Raw genomic sequence first — 13297 nt, forward strand, 5'->3', positions numbered from 1 at the left:
TGATGAACAAATGACTGTCACGTCTACCGATAGGTTCCAGCAAACACAGTTTCATCTGGTGCCTGGGGAGAGCTAGCGATTATCTTAGAATTCCGTGAGATGGCCAAAAGCTCTATGAACATGAAAGGGATCTGAGCGATTGTTTTGGCTGACTCATTTCACAGATGAGGAAACTGAGGCACCTGGAATCTAAGTGATTTGTCCAAGTTCACAAAAGTAGTGACCACAAAATTAGGCGGAATTTGAACTCTGGTCATCCTCATCTGGAGTTACTCCTCTCTGCAGCACAGTGATACCTGAAACTAGAACCCAGGTCAATATTCTTTCCACTGTACTGCACTGCCAGCTGTTCACCACTGCATTTCTAGGAAGTGGATAGAAAATTCTATAGATGCTTCTTGCAGCTTGTGAAAAACTCTAAAGGCATCAGTACCCTGAAAGTGGCACAGTTCTATTCCTGTGCCTTCTATCCTTTAAACTCCTTCCCTTCCCCATTCTCCTACAAGTAGTCAATTTTAATGTGAGACCGAAGGAAAAGGTCTCCAGTGTCATTGCAGCCCAGGTTAGGGAGGAGGGGGACCAGCACCTACTCAGGCACCCCAACTCAAGTAACTTTACCTTGGCTCCCATAGCCGCCTTCTGCCCCAGAGCCATCCCATGATTCCATGGCACTGTCTATGCTGGGCACAGTGGTGGCGTAGATCTCGGCTAGCTTGCCAGGCTTCTGGGCCTCACTGAGATCTTCCTCTGTGTCGCTGGCTTCATTTATCCCTCCTGACTTCTTAGGGTAGGAGCCTCCTGAAAATGAGAGAACAAGTTGGTCTTGCTGGAATTTGGGGACTAAGGAGGACTATCTCTGGGACAAAAGAGATCCCCCTGTCTCCTCAATTCTTGCTAAATCTGGTAAAAATAAAAAGAAGGAAGAGAAAGGAGAAGGAGGAGGAGGAAAAAGAGAGGGAGGAGGAGGAGGGAGAATAGGAGGAGAAAGAGAATGAAAAGAAGGAGGAGGAAGAGGAGAAGGAGAAGGACAAGGAGAGGGTGGAGAAAGAAGAGGAAGAGAAGGAGAAGGGGGAAAAAGGAGGAGGAGAAGGAGGAGGATGGAAAGAAAGAAGGAAAAAAGATAAAGAGAGAAAGAAAGAAAGAAAGGAAGGAAGGAAGCAAGGAGGGAAGGAAGGAAGAGAGGGAAGGAGGGAGGGAGGAGAGAAGACAGGAGAGGAAAAGAAAGGAAAAAGGGAAAGAAAAAAGGGAAAGGGAAAGGGAAAGGAAAAAGGGAAGGGAAGGGAAGGGAAAGGAAGGGAAGTGAAGTGAAGAAGCAACTCAGGACTTCACACATCCATATGGAGGCTACTGCCTTCATACTCATACCTGTCATAGACCATACTTGTTCAAATGAAGCTGTCATTGTCAGTCTGACTTACTTTTATAGATAGCATCATAGACCTGGAAGTGACCTTAGAGCATAGAATGTTCGAGTGGAAAGGGTCCTAAGGTCACAGAAAGTCAGGGCTGGCAGGCCCCTTAGGATATAGTATGTTGGAGCTGGAAAGAACCTTACCATAGACTGTTAGCTTGGCATGGAGGTGTCTGTTTGTAATACATGCTAGTGGGGAGGCCAAGACTGGTAGATGAGTTGAACTCAGGAGTTCTGAGCTACAGTAACATAAGTTGATTGGGTGTCTATACTAAATCTGGTATCAATATGGTAAATGCCCAGGAGAGGGGGTGAGGATGGCTGCCTAAGGAGGGATGAACCAGCTCTGGCCAAAATGGCTGCTGCCTTTTCCTCCTGGATGAGATAGGGAGACCCAGGATCCAACCTCCCTTCTTTCCCTTCCCCTCCCTATACCTTCTTATTCCTCCCCCTTCCAAAAAACAAACAAACAAAAAACAAAACAAAACACAGACTATTAAAGCATCAAATCATAGGAACAAAAGGATATGGAACATAGGATTTTAGATTTGGGAAGAACCATCTTGTCCAACTTTGTTGTATTATTGATGAGAAAAGTGAAGCAAAAGAAGGGAGCTGAGGCCAGATTAGACTCTAGGTCAACAGAGTCCCAGGACAAATTAAATTCTTACACACACGCACACACACACACACACACACACATCACCCATATCAAAGACCTTATGTCTTTCCTATGCTCCCAAAGCCCAACTGTCAACACGATGAGGGAGTCAAGCCAGTTGAGCTGGGTGTCCTGCCCTCCCCCCATCCCATCAAAGGTAGCAGCTGTTGCTTATGACCCTAAGAAGGACACCAGCTTCTTTCCAAGTCTTAATTAGCTTGCTGGAGATATCAGATAAAAGCAGGGACAGGCTAATCTGAACCTGACCTGGTGGGGACTTAGCTGTGGATTTTGAAGATGTGTGATCTGGCAGGCAGGGGAGAATGCAGTGTTGATGGTCAGTGATGCACTGAGGTTCAGGTTTCCCTACATCTCTATGTTTGAGCTCCCCTGTGTGGGGTGGTTAACCGGGAAAGTCAGAAGTTCTTGGCACTGACTATGCTAAAGTACTGGGCAGTGGCCCTCAATGCATCCTTCCGTATTTTCTCAGGCACTCCTATCTCAGAGTTTAACAGTCTCTGACAGAGTAGGAGAAATGTTCTGATTTAGAAGTTGCTAAATTCTGTAAATCTACATGGCATTTTTCCTCAAAGGATTTCAAAGCATCTGCAGCCCAGTGGTGTACTAAAACCAGCTCAAACATGCTCACAAGAGCTGATCATTAAATTTCCAGTATGAGCATTTATACCTTGGAAATGGAAAAAATACTACAAATCAGGGCTTGATTGATTATGTGGTTGATTGTGTGACAAGGGACACACGGGCACAGGACCACTCGGCATGGCGTGCCCACAGAAGGTGCTGTGCTCTATGAGCAAAGCAGAATTGAGATTGCTCAAAGGAAGCGCAGGATGCACAAATTTAGAATATCTACCCCAAATGTTCACACAGACTATTTGTGCCCAACCTTGGTAGAGCATTCCCAGCTCATATTGGTCTGATCAGCTACAGTCAGACACAATGAAACTTGACTCCAGCATGGTGACATCATTTTGGTCCTCTTTGAGAATGAAGGACAGCAGCCAACCAATGTTGATTTTCTAGTCTTAAGAAAGTGATGGAGACAATAGATGCAGAAAAATAATGCAGATTAAAATTAAAAGTATGTCATGCATATCATTTTTTTCCTCAGGAGAGCTGGTTGTTAAACATTTAGCAGCACATGTTTTCTGTAGCCCTTCTTATTTAGCAATGTGGCAGGGATTGATTGGATAGGACTCGTTTTTTCCATCTTACAGGTGGTACAACTGAGGCACAGGGAGAATAAGCACCTCCTCCAGAATCCCACAGTAAGTCAGTGGCATGGCCAAGAATGTAACTTTTTTCCCCTCTGGTCTCTTTGCTAACTTCTATCCCTGCTTTTGAATAATCATGATTTTTTTTAGGTTTGCCCCCAGCAGGTAATTATAGTACCACACATAGGATGCATAGGTAGCATGCACATTAGCTCTTGCTTAACCCCCTCTTTTTACGGATAAGGGAAATGAGACCTAGACAAGGTAATAATTTATCCTGGGTCACATACCAAGATTGGAACCAAGAGTGTTCAGCCTTCTCAATATGAACATGAGGGAGCTGTCCAACACTACCCCAATCCTCCCACGGGTCTGTGAACTTATCCGTGCCTGCCCATTTTATGTAATAACATTTTACGTCATCCTATAAATTCACCAAAGCCATTCCCCCACTCCCCCTGCCCCCCGCCAGCCAAGCATGTTGGGAGTCTTCCAGCACATTCCAGATTAGAGGTGGGGGCTGTGTGTGATAAAATCCAATGGGATGGAAAGTAGGGAGAGTCTATAATATAGTGGATGCCCCATTTCTAACCCCTAACCTTTGCCCTGCTTCCAGAAACTTCAGCAACTTTTATCTACAAGAGATATGTTGATATACTCACGCTCCATTTGCTTTTTGATCTTTAGGGTGACTGTCTCCCCTGCCATTTGGAGGAGGTGGATGGCTTCACTGAGGGGCTTGCCCTTAAGGCTTACGTTGTTGATGGCTAAGATCCGGTCACCAACGTGGATGGCTCCAGTCCTAAGGAGATGGCACAAAGACATAGGGGCTGCCATTAGATGCAGGAAACTGACTCTCAGAGCCCACAGCGGATACAGTCTGAAGGGTCAGTCTGATCTCTTGCTTGGCATTCAAGGCCTTACAACCCGGATAGCTAAGGGGTCATCTACCAGAGGCAAAAGTCCATCATTCTTGCCCAGGCTCGATGTTCCACCTCTGTGCCTTTGCATAAATGGTCTTCCATGTCTGGAATGCTTTCTTTACCCCTATTTCTATAAAATCTATATCAATAGAACATAGATATAGAAGCTATAGAATATGGATATAGAATCTATACACACACATATATAAGATACATAAACTCAATATCAATAGAATATAGAGAACATATAGACTTGATATCAATAGACTATGGATAGAGAATATATAGAACCCATGTCTATAGAATCCCAAACTTCCTTTAAAGCACAGGAGGGCTTTCCTGGTCTCCTGACCTAATTAGCATTCTCCCTCTCGAAATTGCTTTTTACCACTTTGTGTCTACTTACTTGCACACATGTTATATCCTTCAGTAGAGTGTAAGGTCCTCCCTGAGGGCAGGAGTGGTTTCATTTTTGTCTTCATATTCCCAGTGCCCAGAATGGCAGGCACTCTTAATAATGTTTGCTCAATTGTTCACTTAAAGAATCCTCTCTGTAGGACTGGGTCTGCTCTTCTCATGTTTCCTATTCTCTTCCTTCTCCTAGATCATCCAGTCAACTGAAGTTGGGATAGTTCTTGCCTACCCCACCTCCCCCCTCCCCAACATCTTCTCCCCTTTGCCTGGCACAACCCTATGCATCCTTCAAGGGTCATCATAAAGTACCAGTTTCTCCATGATGCCTTCCCCTGACCATTCCAGATGTCATATGAAAGTATATGTTAAAGTGTCTACCAGACAACTTATCACGTAGTCAAACACATGCCTTTATGTTGTTTCCTATGTATGTTATATTTGATGAGATATGAGCCTGAACTACCTAAGGACTGTGTTGTTCGTTTTTCTGCAACCCCTGTAGAGCCCAGTATGATGCAACCATATCAAGAACATTTGCCAACTGAATGGTTCCTTCACTGGCCACATCATCTATCAGGTGGCCAAGGACCTAGCTAGTCTGTGTCAGTGACACTCAAGGCTTTCCGTGGCTGTTGCCTATTTTCTCTGATGAGGCTAATTAGCCTTTGGCAATGAGCAGAGAACCTACAGGTGAAAGATCACAGACTTTAGAAGCCAGAGCTGGAAGAGACCTTGGAATATGGAATGCTAAAGCTTAGAAATCAACTCCTTCCACCCCCTCACTTTACACATCAGGACACTAAAGCCCAGGGGAGGGGAAGGTAAGTTGCTCAGAGTCACAAAGCTGATTAGTGGAAGTGCTGAACAAGAACCAAGATCTCCTGACTCAGTAGTTCATACTGTTCTTCCTGCAGTATTGTGGAAAGAGTTCTGGATATGGAGGCAGAAGATGGGACATCAAATCCCACTTCTGCCCCAGACGTTGACTGTGTGACACTGGGTAGGTTTCCATCCCTTCCTCTGTGAAATGAGATTGGACCAGGTGACCTCTCACTTCAGGTTCCCTTCAGCCCAGCATCCTATGATCCACTACCCCCTGCTGTTTCCCCTATCACCAAATCCTTCTTGGCCGTTTCAGAACCATTCTATAAATCCTTCCCTTCCCATCTCTTGAAGATGCAGAGTCTTAGAATTTTGGATCTGCCAGGTATCGAAGTGATCACCTAGCCCAAACCATCCCTGAAAAACAATTCTCTTTTTTACCATACCTGACTTTGTCTGAAGTTTTCACAGAAGGGCATCTCTGGCCCCTTCCCGAGGCAGCCCATTCTGTTTTGGTATAATGATGATCATTAGACGTGTTTGATGACATCCAGCCTAAATCAATCCTTTCAGTTTCCCCCACTTCTCTGTGTTCTTCTCTTGGGGGCCAAGCAGAACAAACCTAATGCCTTTCATGGGATATCCTTTAAATCCAAAAGACCCCAGGTCTCCTCTAAGGCTTCTCTGTTCTAGATTCCTTCAGCCAGTCCTTATATGGCAGGAACTCAAGGCCTTTCGCCATCTTGGCTGCCCTTTACTAGATGTTCCCCAACTTCTCAACGTGCTTCCTAAATTTTGGGGCCCCAGACTTATCACAAAACTCCAGGACCAGGAGATCTTGCCTCCCGGACATGGTGACACCTCTTTTGAGACCACTAGGTGGTGCCACGGTGCACAGAATACTGGATTAGAGTCAGCAAGACCTAAGCTCAATTTCAGCTTCAGACAATAGCTGTGAGAGCAAGTCATTTAACCTCCATCTGCCCCGGTTTGCTCATCTGTGAAATGGGCATAATAATAGCATTAATCTCCCAGGGATGTTGTAAGGCTCAAATGAGATAACACTAAAATGCTTTGACATTTGATGCTCTGTTCTAAAGTCCTTCCTTTCCTGGTAGCTCTAACATACCTTACTCTAAGATGACTCCCAGTCCTGGCATCTTTTGTTCTAAGGGGTCCTCCTAGTCTGAAATTCTAAGTCCTTCCTAGGTCTAACATACCCTATTCTCAGGCTCCTTCCAGCCCTGGCATCCTCTGTTCTAAGAGCCCTCTCAATCTGACATTTGATGTTCTAACATGCTTTGTTCTAAAGTCCTTCCTCTACCACACCCTATTCCGAGATCACTTCCAGTCCTGGTATTTTCTCTTCTAAGGGGTCCTCCTAGGTCTAATATTCTTTACCCTAAGACCCCTCCTTTTTCTGACCAATACAAAGTGAAGTGAGAAAAAACAGTAGAAGGATTTACACTCTGTTTTCATATTGTACAAACGAACAATTTTGAAAGACTTAAGAACTCTGGTAGCAAATAATTAGTCACGATTCCAGAAGACCGATCATGAAGAGTGCTATGGTGATGGACGTAAGACAGAGAATGAGACATACATCTTTAGATGTGGCTAATATTACTTAACTATACTTATTTGTTAAAATAAATCTCATTTTTCTTTATTTTTCTTCAGCGGTTAAGAAAAAAGTAAATTTTAGAAATTGAAAAAATTGGAAAAACAAAATTTAATTAAGAATAAAATAAAAGAGTTAGATTAGATAATCTCTAAGGTCCTTTCCAAATCTAAATATGTAATCTCTGAAGATCTACCCAAGTCTGCTCTTGGTTACACAAGTTATGGCTTCTGTTGAATTCTAGGCAGAATTCTGACTGGTAGGAAAGGCACATAGGATCATAAATTTAGAGCTTGAAGGGACCCCTGAGTCCAACTCTCTCATTTTAAAGATGAGGAAACTGAGGCAAAGGGAGGTCAGTGACCTGCCCAAGGTCACACAGATAATAAGTAGCAGAGCTGAGATTCAAACCCAGGGCTTTTGATGCCAGCTCCAGATCTCTTTCAACTATATCAATGCTATCTCTCAGTCCCTCTTTCCAAAAATGGCCAGTGGAATGTCCTTCCCTTTTGTAGATTTTTGTCCGCAGAATAATGAAAGGTCTTGGGAATCTAGATGTGCTTCAGGTCAAAGGAAGCGAATTCTGTCTCACTGTCTGGATAAATCTCCTGCAATATTGAAATGGACTGCCTTGTGAAGTACGGTGGGGAAAAAGCAGGAAGATTCCTTACCACTGAGTGTCTTCAAGTGAAGGCAGGATGGGTACTTGCCAGGGGTATTGTAGATGGGATTCATGCCTGGGCTCAGGGCTGGACTAGGTGACCCTGGAGATCTCTGAGGTCTCACCGTTTCTTTAATTGTACGGACTTTCCTTCAAAGCAGATCAAAATAGCCTGCAGTCCTTCAATTGTCCACTAGGTGTCAGCACTGGCCTCCCTGTTCGTGCCCAGTCTTAGGCAAAAGTGGTAAGGGAAATCCATTCACACTCAACAGAGGATGTTTCCCCATTAAAGAATCATTTGTGGGGTTTTATGAAGCTAATGGAGGAGCCCATCTGGGCCCAAGGTGGTCAATTAACTCTGAGAAGTTGCAAGGCTGACATTTTTCTTGCTCTTGCTATTTAACTCGACTGGTTACTATGGAACGAGAGGCAGTAACAAATTGCTTTCTCCTTCATTTAGCTCATTTACATTTCAGCTCCTGTTTGATGCGAAGAACATGAGACTAGGAGGCAGGGGCCCTGGGTTCAAGTCCTAGCTCCACTAGGTTCCTGGGAGCCAGAACTCAGAAAAGCAGCATGTGGCAGAGATTTACCTCAGTACTGCTGATGAGGACATGGATAGGGCAAACAAGGTAATAAAAGGCACATTCAACCTTCTCAAGAGAATATTGTCCATTCCTTTAGCAACATCCACCAATATGAAGAAATATGAATATGCTAATTATATATATGTGTGTGTGTGTGTGTGTTATACACACACACACACACACACAGCACCCATAACTCTTCATTGAAGCAACTTTCTTAAGGATCTCTACTTGAAAATGTGTAATATAGAATCACAGAGCTGGAATGGATCTCAGTGGCCAACTTGTCCAACACATACTGGAAAAAAGAATTCCTCTACTACATAAATGACAAGTGGTCATCCAGCCTCTTTCAGAACATCTACAAGGAAGAGGAAACCATTGCTTCACAATACACAACCCTACTTGTTTTGAAATTTTTCCTTTCATTGACCTTAAATTCCTCCTTGCAATTTTCACCCATTGTTTTTAGTTTTGCCTTCCGGTCCCCACTGGATAAATCTAACTCTTCTCATGACACTCCTTCAAATCCTTGAGGATAGCTCACATGTTTCTCTACCTCTCTTCAGCCCCCAAATCGAGGCTGTAACAATCCTTTTGAATCCTGAATCTGTCGCAGCTTTATACCATTGGCCAATTTGAAAAGCAAGCCATCCTATGCCTTTATTTCATCATTGATTAAGATGACAAAATAGTCCAGGGTCAAGCATTGATCCCACAGCACAGCTCGAGAGACCTCTTTCCAAGGCGACGGTGGACCAATAATGATCCCTTCTTGGGTCCAGCTATTCCAATGATCTCTGCATACAATATGCTGTCTAGCATCTCGGGCCACTAGATGGTGCAGTGGATAGGGTGCTGGCTATAGAGCGAGGAAGACTTAAATTCAAATCTTGCCTCATTCACTTCCTAGCTATTTCTACACTTAGAGCACCCCTTCAAAGAGGAGATAGCAGGTCTGGAGCATCCCCTCCCCCCAAAAAGGGAAAACATACAGAGAGGGAGGGAGGGAGAGAGAGAGAGAGAGAGAGAGAGAGAGAGAGAGAGAGAGAGAGAGACAGACAGAGAGAGACAGAGAGAGACAGAGAGAGAGAGACAGAGAAAGACAGAGAGAAAGACACAAAGACTGGCTGGACTGCTGCAAGCTTCTTTCCTAGTTTTCTCTTTTATAGTTTAGAAACACCTAGAGATTCAGATACTTCTATCTGTCAAGCCTATGAGAGATACCAAAATGCTGACATAGCCTCCATGGAGATACCAGGACCCCTAACCTCTCTGGTTGGATACATAGGCATGGGTCACTTGCCAGACTCGGCCTGGCCTTGGATTCCATTTCCTGCCATCCCTCCATGCAGACTGTGCTCCAAAGATCTGCTCTCAGATGCCCCTCCTTCCTTACCCTTACTGCCCCTTGCCCCTCCCCTTCAGTATTCAATACTTGTACCACACATCCTCAATAAGGAATTGAAAGTTCTCTCTCAGCAAAAAGAGAGGCGGCAATGAGAGGGGCCAGCAATGAACTGAGGCCACCTGATTCTGGATCAGAACAAAACCCAGGTTCGTATCCAGGAGAGAAAGAACATGTCTAGCAGAAATAAGGACTCATGCTTTTTCTTCCTGGTGGTCCAGCTTTCTCTCCATGAACCAGAAGGAGGCCTCATCATAGACCTTGTTATATCTTAGATCTCAAATGGGTGTGGCCTTTTGACTGAATCCAAGTTTTACTGAAAAAATCCTTTTATTAAGGGGATTTGTTCTGTGAAATCTGGGTGCAGTTCCCCACCCCTGAACCAAACCACCTCTAAGGTCCTTTCCAGCTCCAACTCCATGATCCCATGGGATGCTCCTTCTGATTATCAGAGAACCATTCACCTCCCAGTGAACCTCTGGGTGAGCCCTCCTCACTCACCAGAGGAGATGAGAAAAGAGAAGGTTAGAATAGAGGCCTCTCTCTTCCCTCCTTTGGTCAGCGCCTTTTGTAGGTTGTTAATTCCTTCTGAACAAAATAGACATCTAGATGTACATTATTCAAAGGATCAGATGTCACTGAAGTTTAGAAATTTATAGACCATAACAAAGTCATAGACTCATAAAGGGTATCAATTCCACCCAGTCAATACAGGAATCCTCTCTCCAACACTCGCAGCAGAGGAGGAGCAGAGGCATCCCACATCTGCTTGAATAGGGGTTAGTAGGAAGAATTCTGATTTTGGAGTCAGAGAGCCTGAGTTCAAATCCTATTTCTGATGCAATGTGATCTGGGGCAAATCACATCGTTTCTCTGGGCCTCAATTCCCCCATCTGTAAAAAGGAGTAGATGACCTCTGAGGTCCCTCCCAGCTCTAGATGTAGGATCTTATGACTTCCAGTGATAGGGACCCACTCGCTACAAAGGCAACTCATTCCTTTGAGGGATTGCTGTACTGTTTAAGAAATGCTCTTTCTGTTGGTCTGCCTTTCTGTAACTCCCATGCAAAGCTCCTTGGGTTTTTTTTCCTTGAAAGCTACAAAGAACAAATCTACTCCTTGTCACACATGGCTATCCTCCCAATATCTGAAGATATTACACACTCATTATATTCTCTTCTACAGTCTAAACATCCCCAAGTCTTTTGAAGCAACCAGTATTTCTCACATACTTACCATGGGCTCTCCCCGGGAAAAAGACTAAACATGTAACACAATCTGCAAAAGAATTCAGGGAACCCTCAAGATCTGTGACTCCCATTCCTGGCTGCTCCATATCCTCACCATTAATATCAAAAGCAGACTTGCTACTCTGTGGTCCACACACAATCGATACTTATCTCATAGACTTGAATAGCTATTATCTGTAGTGTTCCCTTAACAGCAGACACTTTGCTGTAAGAAAGATGAATATGCTCAGGGGCAGGTAGGTGGCCCACCGGAGAGAAGCACAGGCTTGGAATCTGCAAGACTTCAAGACAAGGTCAAATCTTGCCTCAGACACTTATTAGTCAAGTGTTTTTACTGGATGTCCCCCATGCCTTTTCTGCTCATCTCCATCTCTTAGCTTCTCTGGTTTCCTTCAAGTCTCAGCTAAAATTTCACCTCCTCCAGGAAGCCTTTCCCATCCCCCTTAACTCTAGTGCCTTTCCTCTGGTGAGCATTTCCAATTTATTTTGTAATTGGTACATAGTCATCTGCATGTTATTATATTGGGAGCTCTTGTCATTTGCCTTTCTTTGTATCTCCAGTCCTTAAAATAGTGTCTGGCACATAGTAGGCACTCAAATGTTTATTGACTGATCGATTTGCTAAAATAATTATTTATTTATGGACTAAAATATCATATAAATGTCAGCTATTAGAAAAGACCTAAAGATCATTAAATGAGATTCCTTATTTGATAAATGAAAGAAACTGAGGTCCAGAGCAAATTTGTCCAAGTTCCTACAAACAGTAAGTATCAGAAACAGGGATCTGAGCCAAAGACTTCTTTCTTTTGGGTATTAAAAACCATTAACACCTAACTGATAGAATTCCCCTTCTCCTGTGCCCCAACCATGAAATCAACAAAACTCACAAAACTTTGAAGAGAACATAACTATCCAAAGTATTTTTTAGGGGACAATCAGTGGAGAATTTGTCTATTCACGGGAATCTCTGGAACCTCTCTTCAGTGAATAGAGAGGGCAGCCTCAGGGGGAACCTTCATGAGTACCAGTTATTTTGGGAACATGGATGATTTTGAAATAAATGGGAGTTCAATTTGCCCAGAATCTATCCATTGAACTAGTTTTATTCATTGCTTTCATCCCATGCTCACTAAGTAAAGGCTGCTTTTTTCGGGTGATGGCCATTTCCATGAACACAGCATGGAACAATCAATATTTATCTCATACACTCACACACACACACATACACGCACACACACACACACACACACACACACACACAGAGTATGCTTGGATGTAACCGAATTTGATAATTTGTCATCATCTGCATTTTTGCCGAAAGCTCAGACTATCTGATGGCCAATAGGCTTAAGAAACTCACGATGTCCCAATGGAATAGACTTTGTTGCAGTTGGTGATAGAACCAATCCCAATGACCAAAGTCCAGGGCCCTCTCCATTAAGCCAACTCATCTCAGAAAAGGAAACATACCTGGGTTCTATCTGCTTATGGGTCCAAAACTTTTAATACCCAAGGCAAGAGGGGACCTGCCGCCAGACAATATTATTTAGGTATTTCGTGGTGGGTCTGACCATATCCCTTAGCGTCATGGAAAGAAGACTCTCTGAATTTCTAAAATCATAGGTTTTATAATTTGGGATCTTAGATTGATAAAATTTCCATGTGTGTTTTCGAGTTGAAAAGAACCTTGGAGATGACTTGGTCCAACCTGACCTGAGCCCCTACTCCCAATTCCTGTACACTTTTACAAGTTTTCTGACCCTGGACAAGCCACTACATCTCTGTGAACATCAGTTTCAGCATCCAGAAAATGGGCTTGATAATAATAGCACCTACTATCATCATAATGATGAATTAATTAATGTATGCAAAGTTCTCTAGAGACTTTAAAGCCTTAATAATCAATTGGAGCATATGGGAAAGTGAAATAAATACCCATACGCTCTGACACTGAGATTCCATTGCTAGTTATGTACTCTAGGCAGCTAGGTGGCATGGTGAGTAGAGTACTGGGCATGGAGTCAGAAGAACTGAATTCAAATGTGGCCTTCGACAGTCACTAGCTGTGTGACGCTGGTAAGTCACATAACCTCTGTCTGCCTCAGTTTCCTCAACTTAAAATGGGGTTAATAACAGCACCTAACTTCCTAGAATTGTAGTGAGGATCAAATAGGATATTTGCAAAGCACTTAGCATAGTGCCTGGCATATAGTAGGTGCCTAATAAATGCTTATTTCCTTCTTTCCTTCCACAAGGAGGTCAGTGACAGAAAGGGAAATTTCATCCACAAATACACCAAAAT

General features: G+C 43.6%; 1 protein-coding gene across 1 annotated transcript in view; it reads right to left on the reverse strand.

The window, feature by feature from the left end:
- Positions 1 to 13297, reverse strand: part of GRIP2 (glutamate receptor interacting protein 2) — a 406943-nt gene that overhangs the window by 28997 nt on the left and 364649 nt on the right. The window contains exons 18-19 of the mRNA XM_036738758.1: positions 3970 to 4109; positions 619 to 798 (exon numbers count right to left, since the gene is read on the reverse strand). Coding sequence (XP_036594653.1) covers positions 619 to 798; positions 3970 to 4109 — 320 coding nt within the window. The remainder of the gene's footprint in view (positions 1 to 618; positions 799 to 3969; positions 4110 to 13297) is intronic.

This window comes from Trichosurus vulpecula, chromosome 9 (assembly GCF_011100635.1).
Source record: "Trichosurus vulpecula isolate mTriVul1 chromosome 9, mTriVul1.pri, whole genome shotgun sequence".
In the NCBI taxonomy this organism is placed as follows: domain Eukaryota; kingdom Metazoa; phylum Chordata; class Mammalia; order Diprotodontia; family Phalangeridae; genus Trichosurus; species Trichosurus vulpecula.